Source organism: Ursus maritimus, unplaced genomic scaffold, assembly GCF_017311325.1.
Source record: "Ursus maritimus isolate PB19 unplaced genomic scaffold, ASM1731132v1 scaffold_30, whole genome shotgun sequence".
Taxonomy (NCBI): domain Eukaryota; kingdom Metazoa; phylum Chordata; class Mammalia; order Carnivora; family Ursidae; genus Ursus; species Ursus maritimus.
This window is the reverse complement of record NW_024425564.1, coordinates 3,397,037-3,412,793: the sequence shown is the minus strand read 5'-3', so window position 1 is coordinate 3,412,793 and position 15,757 is coordinate 3,397,037. Positions and strand designations below refer to the sequence as shown.

Below are 15,757 nucleotides of genomic sequence, written 5' to 3'. Positions count from 1 at the left end.
TTCCCACCCCTCTGCTCCTCTGCTTATTAGCGAGATCTCCAAAAACCCACTGGCGTCATGAACTCTGGACAGAGCAGGGGAAAAGGCTCTTGTAGGCATAGGGCCCAAGGAAGTCCTGGGGTATCCCCCCACCAAATAATTGGTATCCTACATTAAAAGCCAACTGAGATAGTTGCAGAGATCTGGTTAGGTCTGTCTGGGTTGGGGTGGAACAGTGAGAGCTGAGAGAGAGAACTTTCTCTCCCCAGAGGGCACCCCTGGGGTTGACAAGACCTCTCCCCCAGGTGGTGCCCCCTGCTCTGACTGCCAGGTCACCTTCATCCACCTCAAGTGTGACTCCTCTCGGAAGGGCAAGGGCCGGCGGGCCCGGACCCCTCCAGGCAAGGAAGTCACTAGGCTCACACTGGAACTGGAGGCAGAGGTCAGAGCCGAAGAAACCACAGGTGGGACTGGGGGCACTGTTGGGAGGAGGGTGGAAAGCAAGGGGTCAGAGGTAGGGAAACCACGGGTCTCAGGAGCAAAGGAAGGGGCAACGCCAGTACTAAGGGCAGACCCCGCCTAACACCAAGTCAGTCTCTCTTACCATGCTCCTCCCAGCTCCTAGCTTTGCTCCTGCCCTCTTACCATGCCCCTCGCAGCTCCTAGCTTTGCTCCTGCCCTCCTGCTCAGAGCCACTTTCTCTTCCTTCCCTGATTCATACCATCATCTACCACCAGCTACCTGTGGACTCCCCTGCCTCCGACAGCGAATGGAACGGCGCCTGAAAGGGTCCCTGAAGATGCTTAGAAAGTCCATCAACCAGGACCGCTTCCTGCTGCGCCTGGCAGGCCTTGATTATGAACTGGCCCACAAGCCGGGGCCAGGAGCTGGGGAGCGAGCCGAGGTGGCGGAGGCCTGTAGACCTGGGCAGCACCGCACTGGGGCTAAGTGTGGTAAGGGAGCTTGCTGGGGAAAAGGGGAACAGGGGAGTGGGGAAGGCCCAACCTGGGCCTGACTCAGAGCAGGACACTTTATGGCCTCAGTTGTACCTCAAACTGTGAGGCAGCCAAGACCCTCCTGCCTATCATCCTCCCCTCCCTGGTCCCAGGCTGAAATCTAGAGGGGTATCGTGTCCAGAGGGGCCACCAACCCTCCCAGAGCAAGCGTTGGCCTCTGATCTTCCCAAGCAGGATTCTGTCTATTCCCAAAGAGATTCTCCTTGAATCTGGGGGAGTGGGAAGGGGAATCCCAGGCCTGGGTGGTGGGAAATAGGGGGGTGGGTGGCTAGCGCGGCCGACTCTCCCTCAGTCAGCTGCCCGCAGGGAACGTATTACCACGGCCAGACGGAGCAGTGTGTGCCATGCCCAGCGGGCACCTTCCAGGAGAGAGAAGGGCAGCTCTCCTGCGACCTTTGCCCTGGGAGTGATGCCCACGGGCCTCTCGGAGCCACCAACGTCACCACATGTGCAGGTGCCAGGGGAACAAACAATACAGAATGGGGTAGGGTGGGCACTGGGACGCCCACGGGCATGGGACCTCCCAAGGGCAGGCCCAGGCTCCGACCACTCTCCTTATCAACATCCTGTTTGTGTGCCTCTGTCCCTGAGACTGGGTAATCCTGTGGGGTGACCAGGACCATCCCCATCAGAGTTGGGCCCTTGATTCATTGCAGGTCAGTGCTCGCCTGGCCAATACTCTGTAGATGGGTTCAAGCCCTGCCAGCCATGTCCACGCGGCACCTACCAACCTGAAGGAGGACGGACCTTGTGCTTCCCATGTGGTGGGGGCCTCACCACCAAACATGAGGGGGCCATCTCCTTCCAAGACTGTGACACCAAAGGTGAATGGGCTACTCACTTGGGGATTTCCCAACATGAACTACTTCCAAAAAATTCTCTAAGTCCTCAAAATAAACCTAAATATGTTGCCCCACCATCTTCCCCAGACTGGGAAGGGCCAAGCTGCCTGACCAACCATACCACCCTGCTCAGAGAACGCATCCTGACCCTTACCGGTCCCAAGTCTAGAAATTAATAAATAACAGTCCCATTTACTTCTCTGCTTTGGAGAACTGGTAGCACATTCCTCTCAATACTACAAATGAGTTTCTATAGGTTTGGCATGATGCTCCGTGTCTGAAAGAAAAGGACTGGCCCAGTAACTGACCAGTCTGTCAAGTTTGTTTTTCCTAGGCTTAAATTCTGGCATGACTAGGAAAGGCTGGGACTCTGGAAAGAATTGGGGGTGTCTTCAGTCTCTTGCTTCTCCAGGATGCCTGTGTCCTGCTCATCTGATGCCCCAGAACTCCCACTTGCCTATCTTAACTCCTACCTTTCCCCCTTGCTTGCAGTCCAGTGCTCCCCTGGTCACTACTACAACACCAGCATCCATCGCTGTATCCGCTGTGCCATGGGTTCCTATCAGCCTGACTTCCGTCAAAACTTCTGCACCCGCTGTCCAGGAAACACAAGCACTGACTTTGATGGCTCCACCAGCGTGGCCCAGTGCAAGAGTATGTAGCAGGCCAGGTGGTGGAAAAAGGGGTAGAGAGGCCTGGGAACAATGGCCGTGGGAAGAGGTTGGGGGTAGGATAAGTAAACCCACAGGGAGCAAGGCTAGGGAGTGGTGGGCAGGAAAGTCCCACCCTCCATCTCTCCCAACCCACTCAATCCCAAGACCAGTTGCTGGCCCCGTGGCACCATCTCGCTGGACACAGGTAATGGGGAGCCAGAGAGGTGAAGTGAGATGAGAAGGTACTAAAAGGGCGGGAAGGAAGGTGGACCCAGAACTTGGAAAAGAGATGATGAACCAGGAACGTGGCTGCCTACACGTTTCTGATTTCCACTTCAAAATGCTTCAACATCCCTAACTCATTTCCCCACTGACTTCCCTTCTCTTTCTTGCTGTCTTTCTTGCACCTGGGTTTGCATACAGATCGCCAGTGTGGTGGGGAGCTCGGTGAGTTCACTGGCTATATCGAGTCCCCCAACTACCCAGGCAACTACCCAGCTGGCGTGGAGTGCATCTGGAACATCAACCCCCCACCCAAGCGCAAGATCCTTATCGTGGTACCCGAGATCTTCCTGCCATCTGAGGATGAGTGTGGGGATGTCCTCGTCATGAGAAAGAACTGTGGGTAGCTGCAGAGCTGGGCCAGGGAAGGGCAGTTCAAATCTGGTTGGGAGGGAGAGAGACAGAGAGAAGATGGGTACAGGAAGAACTGGGGTAGCGAGAAGGGAGGCCTTGGGAGGAGAGAAGCTAACAAAGGAAAATAACAATGAATGCTCTGTTTGGAGGAGAGCAGAGTTAAGAAAGCCAGCATTGGGATTAGAACTTCAATAGTGTTACATATGTCACTTTCCTGTTCTAGCATTTTTGCTGTTCCATTCATTTAAATGTCAAATTTCTTATACTCTGTGAGTGCCCGAACGTCAAAGAGGAGTTGTGGAGCAAGCAGAGGGTGGTGGGAGAGGATATGTGTGTGCTGGGGGGCGGGCTGGGGGTGCATGCACAGCGGAGAGCCTCTGTCTGCATGACTCCTTCCCCCCACGGCCCTCCTGCATGAGGGCTTGAGTAGCCTGCCCTGCTGTTCTCCTGACCTGCTGCTTGCTTCCCAGCCTCCCCATCCTCCATTACCACCTATGAGACCTGCCAGACCTATGAACGGCCCATTGCCTTCACGGCCCGCTCCAGGAAGCTCTGGATCAACTTTAAGACGAGCGAGGCCAACAGTGCTCGTGGCTTCCAGATACCCTATGTTACCTATGATGGTGAGCAAGGGCAGGAATGCCAGGGAGGTGGGTGAGAAAGGTGAGGTTCCTGAGTCTTAGGAGGGAGCAGGGGGAGAAGGAAGAGTTTCCACTCCTAAACTGCTCCCCTTGGTTGATTTTGCAGAGGACTACGAGCAGCTAGTAGAAGACATTGTTCGCGACGGCCGGCTCTATGCATCTGAAAACCACCAGGAGATTTTAAAGGCAAGTGAACATGCACTACAACAAGAACAGCCAGCATTTAACAAGCATGTGAGAATGTGAAGGCAGTAGGCTGAGGGCTTACAGGAATATTCCCACTTGACATACACAAGACTCTATGAAATAGGTACTTTCATCATTCCCACTTTATGCATAAGAAAACTGAGGCACAGAGTTACAGAACATGCCCAGTGCGTCCAAGCCCATCTGACTTCAGGGTCCCTCACACTACCTTACACTGTGGCGGAAGAGGAAGGAAGATGAGACGAAATGTGCCCTACCGCTTGCACCAAGAAATAGGGGGGAAATGAGGTCACAAAGATGCTTCTGCATAAGTCCCTCCCTTCCCTGCCTCCCTCCTCAGTTTCCACAGAAAAGGAGCAGATCTAGCACAGCATTTCTCAGAGTTAATTCAGCACAACCTATTTTAAAGGAAAAGAAATGTTAACCAACATTGACGAATGAACTAGACCCCCCCTGGGTCTGTGGATCCCAGTTTGAGAAAATCTTACTTAGGAAGCTACAGTCCTAGCCACAGTATTATCCTTCATAAATTATCAATGCAAGAATAGGTTTTATCTTTATGATTACTAATATTATCATCAAAATAAGAGACACAATGACAAAAATGTCCTAGAACTTGCAGACTACAAAGAAAATCATTTCAGCAGTGCTTTTTGGACACGTTTCAAAGCATCTGAACTCCAGTGCATAAAGTAGTAGGGCTGTTTTGATTAAAGCGGGGGTGAGGGGCTGGAAGCCAGAAGACCTGAGTCTCAGTGCACAGTGCCTGGCACCTAGTAGGCTCTCCATAAACCATCTTGCTGTTTTCAGACAGAATGGTCAGGAAAGGCCTCTTAAGCAGAGACCTGAATGAGGTAAAGGGCTACCCATAAGAAGATCAGGAAAACAGCACTTCAAGCCGAGAAGCATGGGAGCGGTGTGGCATGTTTGAGAACCCTGAGAAAGCCAGGGGAGCTCAGCAGAGTAAGAAAGTCAAGGGGGGCTGGAGGACAGAGAGCAGGGTACAGATCACATTCAGCCCATGGACCATGCAAAGGACTGGGCTTTACTGAATGAAAAGAGAAGCCAGAGAAGGGTTTTGAATAGAAAAGGGACATGATCTAATTAAGAACCGAGAAAGTCACTCTGGCTGCTGTGGGGGAGGACAGTCTGTAGAGGGACAAGGGTAGGTGGAAGCAGGCAGCAGGGAAGCAGGGCAGAAGGCTACTGCAAGTTGTCCAAGTGAGAGATAATGGTGGCCTGTGGAGGCTGTGGGAAATGCTCAGACACCAGATATATTTTGAAGGTAAAATCAACAGGATTTGCTGTGGTTGTGGGCAAGAGAGAGGAGTCAAGGATGACTCCAAGGACTGGGAAGTGAGCAATGGAAGGAGGAAGCTGCCAGGGACAGAGCTATAGGATTCTAAAAGAGGAACAGATGGTGGGGATGGAAATCCAGAGCTCACCTCTGGGCATGCCTAGTCAACATCAAGAGGGGCTGGTTCTGAGTCGAGGCTGGTGTCCCTCTTTCCCACCCCCACCGCTGAGGCTGACATTGCCACCTCTGCAGGACAAGAAGCTCATCAAGGCCTTCTTCGAGGTGCTGGCCCACCCCCAGAACTACTTCAAGTACACAGAGAAGCACAAGGAGATGCTGCCGAAATCCTTCATCAAGCTACTCCGCTCCAAAGTTTCCAGCTTCCTGAGGCCCTACAAATAGTGCCCCTAAGCCCAAGACCCAGGTTTTAAAGCCCCCAGACTCCTTAGCCCTCAGAGCCGGCAGCCCCCATCCCCAGATGAGGAACTCTCTCCTCTCTTTCTTTTTGGAGGAAAAAAAATCACTATAGACCAAGCACTCTTCCTTTCTGTCTCTCTAGCTTCCTTTCCTGTCTCTCTCTACCTTTCTCTGTCTTTCTCCCTCTCTCTTTACTGTGGTCCCTTTTCCTACATGCTCCCTGGAAAAGCCATTAAGTGCTGGCTCTAGTACCCCTGTGGGGTGAAAGAACAGTGTCCCCTTCCCCTTCCCAGCCACACTGCCCATTTTACCAGCTCACATCCCGGGCCTCATCAGCTTGGAGGGTGCTAGAGGCCCATGAAGGAAGTGGGTCTAGTGGGGAATGGGGCAGGGGAAGAAGGGCTTCTGCCATTATTGGGTTGTGCCTTGCTAGTCAGGAGCCAAAATGTCCCCTGGCTGTGCCCCCCAGGGTGATTCTAACAACCCAGGGTTCTGCCAAAGAAGCCTTTGATTTACAGGCTTAATGCCAACATTGGTCTTTGGGGCACGTGGTTCGAGCCCCGGACTGCCCACACGGCTGGCTTTTTTGTCTATACAGCTCCTCTCCTCCTTCCCCCATATGTCTGCTTGGGGTCCAATCCATGAGGGCTTACAAAAGGCCCATACCACTGGGCTAGTGGACACCAGCGGAATGAGGAAAAGCAGCAGGCATTACCATGTTGAATGTTTGCTGTCATTCCCCAACAGAAAGACTATAGCTCTGCAGGACAGAAACCAGGTTTTAAAGCATCACCCCCCCAAAAAAGAAGAAGAAGAAGAAGAACAACAACAAGAAGAAGAAGAGGAAAGAAAGAAAGAAAAGAAAGAAAGAAAGGGAAAATGTATCATCTAAAGGACTAGACTACAGAACAATTGGAAGCCAGCCTCAAACACCAATCCCTTTTCTTACTTGTCTTCCTGGCCCAGCCATTTCCTCACCCCTACCTGAGTGCTCCCTGGGGGAGCCCTACTCCCCTTGCTAAGTGTTGTCCTTAAAGAAACATGGCTGCTGACCAGAAGCCAGCCTGGGCCTTGCCCCAGCGCTGTCTTTCCCTTGTAGCCCCAGATGGCTTGAGGGCTCCACCAAAGAGGACCTTGCTCTGCAGCCAGCCCAGAGCCACCTACCTCTGGCCCCAGGCTGTGGGCAGCAAGAGGAATGTGTGCACACTTGGCGAGCCTTCTGCCCACCCTGTCCACATCTAATAAGTGCAATCATTTTGAGTCTTCCTATGTTGTCTAGAGGGAGGGGTTTTTGTTTTCTGGTTTTGTTTTTTGTTTTTGTTTCTTTTTCCTCTATTAGAACAAGCCTATTTATAGCTGCCCAAGAGAGAAGAGTGTATATTTGAAGTGGAAGAAAAAAGGTTTTGAATCTCATAAACCTTGAGTGCTGAAGCATCTGATCTGTCTCTGCTCCCCCACCAGTGGCCATCCAGATCTCTGGAGCCCTCAGCCGGGGGAACCCAGAACTGTAGCTCAGAGGCACCTGATGTGTAGGAGTAATTCTGGGGACTTGATGGAGCAGGAAGGAGGGGGACCTGTGTTTGCTAAACCAATCCTGCCATCGCTATGCCTCTCCATGGATTCAGCATGGACCTCACAATTGTAGAGGCCGATGGAACTGGTCAGTGATTCTCCACCCCCAAGTAGGGAAAGCCTCCATCTTTTCCCTGCCTTCATCCTGTTTTCCCCTGGTGTACACATGGAAGAGGATCGGGACAAACCCCCCTGGGGATGGGCTGACTCAGGGCCCTGAGGCCAGAAACAAAGCTATGGGAACCAAGAATAAGACAGCTATCCAGGCATGAAGTTTGCCTGACCTTGGCCACTCTGCCTACCCCCACCTGTTTGCCATTCCCTTTGGGAGTTGACTTCAAGCCTAGCTTCCTCCACTACTGCTTTTCAAAAGGAAGAATCAATTCCATACCCAAGCCCCATCCTGCATACATTCTACCCTCATCCCACTGCTGCCTAAGTTTATTTTCCATTTGCTCCTTATACTTCCCCCAAAGCTGTAGTTCTATTCAGTCAAAGGCTACCAATTAACTTCTAGGGTTCATTTCTAAGTGACTGTCCCAGGTAACTGCTCCCCCAGGAGAGTTGACACTAAATAAAGAAGATTGCACCATCCCCTCACTCCCTAATCAGTAGCATTCACCAGCCAAAGATAGCCTTAGTCAGTAGGTAGCCAAGGTCAAAGCTAGTTCCCTTGACTTCCATTAGCCAACACCCCCGGCCCTTGGCAGTAGAGTATCTGGCTTCCTTTGTCTCTCTGAGTCAGAGGACTCTGCTATAAAGATACAAAATGGCTGCTTCCATACAAGAAAATGGTAATTTAATAGAAGTATCCACACTTCCTAGGAAATGCCATGAAAACTGCTTTAATCCACTTTGACCATCCTAATTCTCCACCAGAAGCTAGGATAACTTTCTGATTCTCTCCCCACCATTGCATTTCTCTTAGAAAGCTAAGCAGAGTACTTCCAAATTTATGTCTTCAGGGTCTGGCTTCTTGCTATCCTCCTTTCCTGTCACCCCCTACATACACATAAACATATTTCCTCCAATAGTTTATTCCATGGTTTCTGGAAACTGCAAATGATTTCCACAGTATGGAAAGTACAGACCACTAGGATTCTTAATTGATGTCAAGACAGATCTTGGTGAGCAGGCAAAGACCTGCTAATGTCCACCACGTTTAGTTTAGGTTGTCCAAGTTGGGGGTTAACAATCCAGGCAAAGCTACTTCTGAACCTATGGAGGAAGCCAGTCCTGGAGCATCAAACCAGGGGTTAAGTGGACTGAATGAGAAGTCAACACTCAGGGACTCTCCAGGCCTTTACAGGTCAGACCAGTGTAAGAAAGGAAGTAGATGGTGTAAATGGGAACCCTTCATGAACCAGTCCCAAGGCCTCTCTGCAGGATGGGGGTTGTTTACAGGGCCACAGTACTGTGAGGCTTCATTTATCTTAGTACAAAACCTGCCCTGATCTGAGTCTGGGAATCGGAAGCCATTTCTGCAAGGACTCTGAGCGCCAAGTGAAGCACATCAGAAAGGCACTTAAATCCTCAGCAACCAACCAGAGCCCGCACTTGAGCTGCCCCTGCCCTAGGCCTATAAATCCCCAGAGGCAGACATTGAGCTGTGACTGCTCTGACTTCCCCAGGATTGGGTAGTTTGAGGTAATGGAGGCTCGGATTTGTTGCTGCAAGTTAAGTAATATGGCCCTGGTCTCCGGCCTTAATGAAATTTTTTGTATCTGAGAAGTGTTCTCCATAGGCATGTTTGGGGGACTCTAGTGGATTGGCAGGTCATTATCTTAAAATGTCAGAAAACATTAATAGAGCATTCAAACTTTTGTTATTTACTTCTTAACCTCAATATAACAGGCTCAAACTAGAGGGAGGGAGACAAAGTATAACTGACCATAAGCAGAAAATAATGTTAACCTGCTTGGCTTCTTTCTAAAGCACAATAAAAGTGGAAGCAAAAACACAAGGATATCTTTAAATCCGACTTGTCTCAAAGATAGCACACCCTGTCCTTGGGCCATTATTTGGACTAGGAACCCTTTAAGAAAATACATGATTAGAGAGACTAGAACCCCCAGTTCTATTATCAGCTTATCTAGACAACACATTGTAGCAGTTTGGACAAACTGAAAACTTTATTCTTCTGTGTGAGTTAAACTGAAGTTTCAGAGAATAATCATTACCATGTGGGAGGCTTTTTTTTTTTTAATGGAGAAAAAGAATCTCAAGATGTTGTATTTATATCTGCCTTCCACTGCTGCCAATATAGTAAGCATCTCCTATACAACCAACGATAAACAGTAAATGATGCAGTTCATAGAGTATTTTGCACTTGGGGAAAAAATGTATCTGAACTTGTAAAAAGAAATGTTTGGATTTTGTATTTTTTTTATTATTATTATTAAAATACTAAATGAAATTCCTTGGCCTGGCATCTATTTCTCTGTCTCAATAGTTTATTCTAGAGCTGGAAAAACCTTTGAGGAAACAAAGTATCTTCTGGCTTCCAGATAGGACTTATAAAATTTTTTCATTTATCCATCTTATTCCTAATGATTTTGGAATTTGAAAAGGCTGTCTCTCTATTTTTAAAGGCAGTATCAAGAATTATCCCCTAAGGGGGATCTGGGGAGTAGGGGAAATGTAGGGTATTGTTTCTCCTCACTATAGTACAGTTTCCCAAATCTAGCCAGGCCACAGGCTCCCTAATTAAGATGTCCCCTCTAGCAAAATACCAGCACTGAGAGTCACCCAAGGTTGTTCTTTTCATGTAGTACACTCTTGGCCACCCAACAGAATTTTGAAATATCATTTAGACACTACAACCATTACTACCACAGGGCACAGGAACGCAATCTCCAGTCTCATACAAATGAACGGTCCCAATTTCTAGGCTCAGAGATGACAGATAAAACTTGTTACAATTATGTAATTCCCTGACATGAAATTTTATTGGATTTAATATCCACATGATAGAGCAATTTAAGATAAACAAGGCAAAATCTACCTCATCAAAAAATATGTTGGGTTGGCCTACGAGAATCCTAAACTTCCCTGTGAGCATCTATAAAGGATAGGTGGATTCGTTTCTCAATTACTGAGCTCCTGTTATGTGCCCTGCATTGTGCATCAGGCTATCATAGCTTGATAACAACAGCCATGCTCAAGATCCATACTCCTCAGGTAAGATTCTGATTATAATGATCTTTCCACATACATTTCCCAACAGGAGAGAAAAACCTGGTGGCTATGAGTATAAATTAATTCACTGGCATTCCATTTTATACATTAACTTCCTGTAAGTTTGATTTAGTGTGACAAAACATGAACACTTTTGTGGACTGACAAAATCACATTTCTAGAACTGCAAAGCCAAGGACCAATACAGGACTATTATGACTACATCAGCTTGGGGCCATCCTCTCTGACTTACCTCTTCCTCTTTTATTCCAAAACACCAAGTCTTCCACCTTTTTCCTAGGATATTTGTGATGATGTCCCTGATTAATGTATAACCAGGGCCAGTACAGTTGGGTCTGCTTATATCAAACAGTCTTTAAAACAGGGCACATGAAGACTTTCCAAGGAATTCTTTCCAAGGGTATGTGAAGACCTTCCAAGAGGTACTAGGCAAGGAAATCTGAGGAGCATTTTAAGGAAATAACTTTCCAGATCCTCAACTTCTATTAGAAATCTTCCACCAAACGAATCTGTTTGAGAATCAGCCAGGATACTTACGCACTCTCCATTCTACCTCCTCTTTCAGCATAGTCCTTGTCCTACTTTACAAAAGAAAGGCACATACCTCACCCATGCTGAATCTTCATCCATGGTCCAGGATATAAAAACCTGGGGAACAGGAGGGAGGGGTTGTTTTTTCTATCCATATCAAAATATTCCTATTACAATCAGTCCTCGTATTTCATCTTACAAAATGTTAACTATTTTCTACCTCCTACTAGTAAAACCAAATTGTTTGTTAGCTATTCAATCCATTATTTCCTAGCAAATGTACTTTTCTTTTTTTATTAAATATGTGAGAAAAAGCTTGTCATGAAGTCTTAAAAAATTAGAGTTATTTCTGATTTTTAAACATGATCATTTAATTGTCCCCCAAAGCCAAACATCAGAATTCAACACAAGTACATACCCATATCTCCCAAGGGGATAACATGCCTTCTATCCTACTTCTCACTTATTAACTAGTGGATTTAGCTACATATTACACGGTATTATTCCAAATTATATAATGAGAAACAGTACTATCTTGTTTTTATAGTTTTTGTAATGTTAATTATTAACTCTATATAATTTTAATCATGACCGATTTTCAGTAATCTATTTTATAAGCTACAGCTAATAATTTATTTCCCAGTGATTTTTAGAATATTCTTTAAAACAAATATTAACATATTTATTTGAATTGAAGAATAAAGTCAAACTTTTTCCTAACAGAAAGTAAGTCTGATTTGGCTGATTGGTTTAAAGAAGACTGGCTTTGCTAATTTCACAAATGAAACGTGTTTTCCATACTGAAGTGAATCTGCACTTCAATATTTTCACAAAAAGATCCTGAAAACATATAATGATAAGACAAAAGAATTTTAAAAATTGTGTTGGTAAAAGAGCATGAAAATCAGTCTCTGATTAACAAGGTGCCTCTGAGTGACAAGGTAACAGGTAGCTAATAGTAATTTTTATAAGACTGAAACTGAGACTCTAATGACTAGATAACAAATCCTTTTGCAAGTCCAGTGGTTTCCAATTCTTTGTTTTTAATAAAATTAAAGGACTCTACTTGATAGTACATGAGAATATTATTTGGTAATAGGACATTTTTGATTATTGGCATGTAATTTAGGAGTGTTCAAAGCCTCAAGGACTACTGCTGTAACAAATCTCTTCCTTTCCCAATTACTACATGAACAAAGTTTCTTGATGCTTATTGTCTATAAAAATAAAAAACAGAGAATGGATATTTCACCTTATCTCCTATCATTAATTAATACTCATCCATAAATAACTGAATTGACAAACACCATATTTCTCATTAAGAGATGCATTTTCTTTTTTTTTTTTAAGTTTTTATTTATGCATTTAAGTAATCTTTACACCCAATGTGGGGCTCGAACTAATGACCCCAGGATCAAGAGTCACATGCTCTTCTGACTGAGCCAGCCAGGCACCCCAAGGGATGCATTTTAAAAATTGTACTTGTTAGGTTTCCCAAGTTATAAAAACATGTAATATATTTATGTTTTTTTAATAAACTGTGTACCAGTAATAACTGTAATGACAATTCAATTCAAAAGAAACTTTTTAACAATTAAAGCCTATGGTCACAGGCAATATACTTAAAATTTATACTAATTCTTGTTCTAAAGAAGTGTGACAGTGATCAATAAAAGTCTTTAAAACATAAAAATGTACTAATTAGGATACAGTTCTGTAGGGGAAGTGATGGAATTAGGAGTTCAAGAAGACAGGGAACCATATAAAATTTCTGCTAAAGAAGGGCTTGTTCATATTTTAAATAGATGATGGTGGGCATCAAATATTTAGGGTATTTGGAGTCCACTGGATACAATTAAGAGTTACAGAATGGTTTTAGTTTAAAATGTTAAAATTTACAGTAACTCAGAAATTATATCTTCTACTAGTACTTAAATTTGTGATGGGAAATTTAGATACCAACTTTTAAATGAACAAGGGGTTATACAGTCCTTTCAAATTCTTTTATAGATTCCATTTTTTTTTAAATGTTAAGACTACTAACCTAGGGGCGCCTGGGTGGCTCACTCGGTGAAGCCTCTGCCTTTGGCTCAGGTCATGATCTCAAGGTCCTGGAGATTATTGAGCCCCACATCTGTTCCCTGCTCAACAGGGAGTCTTCTTGTCCTTCTCCCTCAGCCCCTCCCCCAACTCGTGCTCACGCTCTCCCTCTCTCTCTATCTCAAATAAATAAATAAAATCTTAAAAAGACCACTAGCGGATATGGTGGTATATTGCCAGGGTGGGGCTCAAAGGCAGAACATAAGCTGCTAGACATGATCTTCTATACTCCACTCCAAAATATGTTCCTCACCAGTTCTCCTGAGTAGTCTTACTACTTCAAAGTCACATTTCCCAGAGTTTTTGTTCACTGTGTAATAGGAGAGGTGATTAGCCAATTAAATTAGGATCCGCATAGAATGTGAGAAAGGATAAATGTATTTTTTACTATGGAAAAAGGGGGGTGGGGACAAACTAAGACAACCCGAGTTCTATTCCCTGCTCTATTTCTAACCAGGAGTTTATGCTACAGGACATGCTATTTATTCTCTCTGCAGGTATGTAAAGTAATTTGCCAAACTTCCACCAAAAAGGAACAGAAAGACCACCACAGTGGTCAGGCTGTTTATTTCTACACCAGGAGGTATAGAAAGGCTCAATTATTAACCATAAGCATGGGCCATCAATTGTCACTCACTGCCCACTGAAACTGAGAACCTGAGAGAACTCTGGCCCCAGTCCCACCTCTGGAAAGGTTGTGTCAAAACAAATGATTGGCAAGAGGGAATGCCTAAAACTGAAAAATGAGCTTTCTGGTTAAACTCTTTTGACAGGGGAGGAAAGAAGCTGTCAGTGCCCTCAATGGCATCGTTAGCTACCACAGGCCCCAAACCCTGTAGTTTGTAAATGTTTCTATTTTATCGGAATACTTCCTTTGAAAATTCTTTTTTTTTTTTAAGTTAAATTTTTTGGGGTGAGGGGAGGGAGGATACAAAAAAAAAGTTAAAGTCTAAAAGGAGAGGGAAAAGTTTCTCACCTCATTCCTCCAGGCACCCAATTCCTCTCCTAGGAAGCCACCTTTGCCAGTTCCTTATCTAACTCCTCTGTTATTTTTAACGTTTTACCAAAAGCTCACTCCCTTTTAATTTTTCCGTGGATTTCTGCAAATTCCCCAAACGTAGCCCCTCCCTTCTGGAAGGGGGAAATTGCAAAAGGGCTTGGTTTTGCTCACCCCGAGGCGAGCCTACAGTGGGGAGTAGCTGGCCTTAAGGCTGCGAGTGGGGCTGACGGGGCAATGAGCGTGAGAGAACCCACGAGGGCCGTCAGGGCGCCCCTCAGGGCTCCTCAATGACGTCCTTTTCGAGAAGGAGCTACTAATACCTGCAATTGCTTCCTTCAGGGGGTTGGCTCGAAGATCGTAGGCAGTGCCTGCGGACTGCGCACAGTAAAGCGCTTCGGGGCGGTTAGGCGCAGGAGGAAGCCCCGGGGCTCTGAACCCCAAGGAGAAGGTCCGCAGCCCCAGGGCGGGCAGTGGGACCCGCGGGAACGGCTTCCCTCACAACCTAACCCTCCTGTCCCCCCCGGCTCCCGAAGCGCCCTTCTCGCCTGCAGGCAGCCGACTAGAGAGCGCCGAGCCCTCGGGGCCTCGGGCTCCTCCCCGCTGCCGCCTCAGACCTCAGGTGGACCGAGTCCCTCGGAGGGACAGGTGGCTGCTCCCCATTGCTATAGCGACGACCCGGCTCGCCAGCCGCGCCCAGGCCCTGACCGAGGCGTCCTGACGTCATCACGCCCTCCCCGGGCGCTGGGCCTCGCTGGCCGTGCGTCACACGGCCGGGGGGCGGGGCGGGGCTCCGAGGGGCACGGTTCAGGGCCCGGCCGCCGGGGCTCCAGGGTCCCGGGAACCTGGATAAGTAGGACGGCTGCCGCGGCGACGGGGGGTGCGGGGTGGAGCGTGCCCTGTATTTTCTATACGGGTTCCGGGGCCCGGTAGAGGCGCGCTGCGAGGAGAGGAAAGTGCGGCGGCCCTGGAACCTGGATATCGCGCGAGGCAAGCTGCGCGCGGGCGGGCGGGCTATGGCGCAGGCGGGTTGCGGGGCCGGCGCTGGTGGCGGGGCCCGGTGCATGGCGGTCTGTCGGCGGAGTCGCCCTCGGGGGCTGTCAGGTTGGTGGCTGCGGGAAGAGTGGGTCCACCGTGCCCAGGTGGGAGGACGGGCGGGCGCAGGGCCCCGGGAAGGTCCCGAGCCCGGCGTGCCCACCCTCCTCCGGTCCTAGCCCAGCGTCCGGGCGGCTAGACGGCGACCTGACCCCTCCCCCACCCGGGGCCCAGGCCCCCATCTCTGCCCCTTCTTTCCGCCCTGCGACTCCTCCCCCAGGACTTCTAAACCCCACTCCGGCTCCCAAACCCCACGCCCGCCTCCACCTCTGTGACCCTACACCCCACCCACTGACCCTAAAACCCCGCCAGGTAATTCTCAATTCTTATTCATTGACTGTCAATCCAGGAATTTCCCCACCTCTGCCCAGGCACCCAACAACCCAGTGACTCCCTCAGTTCTAATCCAGTGACTCAAGACCCGAGACCCTCAAGCCCCTCCTAGGTGACCCCCCAACCTTCTCAGTGACCCCATTGGTCCGGTAACTCCCACGGTTCTACCCTGTGTTCGCCCACAAACTTGGTGGCTCCCCTCAAACCTTTCCTGGTAACTCTAAAGCCCTACTCCAGTAGTTT

General features: G+C 47.8%; 2 protein-coding genes and 1 long non-coding RNA gene across 8 annotated transcripts in view; 2 read left to right on the top strand and 1 right to left on the bottom strand.

The window, feature by feature from the left end:
* SCUBE3 (signal peptide, CUB domain and EGF like domain containing 3) overlaps positions 1-6,514 on the top strand; it is a 33,682-nt gene extending 27,168 nt beyond the window's left edge. For both annotated transcript variants that reach the window (XM_040644729.1, XM_040644728.1), the window contains exons 14-22: positions 285-443; positions 717-932; positions 1,288-1,449; positions 1,652-1,819; positions 2,330-2,491; positions 2,914-3,111; positions 3,597-3,749; positions 3,874-3,953; positions 5,524-6,514. In XM_040644729.1, coding sequence (XP_040500663.1) covers positions 285-443; positions 717-932; positions 1,288-1,449; positions 1,652-1,819; positions 2,330-2,491; positions 2,914-3,111; positions 3,597-3,749; positions 3,874-3,953; positions 5,524-5,673 — 1,448 coding nt within the window. In that variant the 3' untranslated portion in view covers positions 5,674-6,514. The remainder of the gene's footprint in view (positions 1-284; positions 444-716; positions 933-1,287; positions 1,450-1,651; positions 1,820-2,329; positions 2,492-2,913; positions 3,112-3,596; positions 3,750-3,873; positions 3,954-5,523) is intronic.
* The window catches only part of LOC103665465, a 69,537-nt gene extending 54,732 nt beyond the window's left edge, over positions 1-14,805 (bottom strand). For all 3 annotated transcript variants that reach the window (XR_569298.2, XR_005838742.1, XR_005838743.1), the window contains exons 1-2: positions 14,066-14,805; positions 11,063-11,106 (exon numbers count right to left, since the gene is read on the bottom strand). This is a non-coding gene — a long non-coding RNA (uncharacterized LOC103665465). The remainder of the gene's footprint in view (positions 1-11,062; positions 11,107-14,065) is intronic.
* A 64-nt stretch (positions 14,806-14,869) lies between these two features.
* Positions 14,870-15,757, top strand: part of ZNF76 (zinc finger protein 76) — a 35,139-nt gene continuing 34,251 nt past the window's right edge. The window contains exon 1 of one of the 3 annotated variants that reach the window (XM_040644726.1): positions 14,870-15,190. The gene's annotated coding sequence lies outside the window, so the exon portion shown is untranslated. The remainder of the gene's footprint in view (positions 15,191-15,757) is intronic. The other 2 variants (XM_040644723.1, XM_040644722.1) reach the window with 2 other exon arrangements.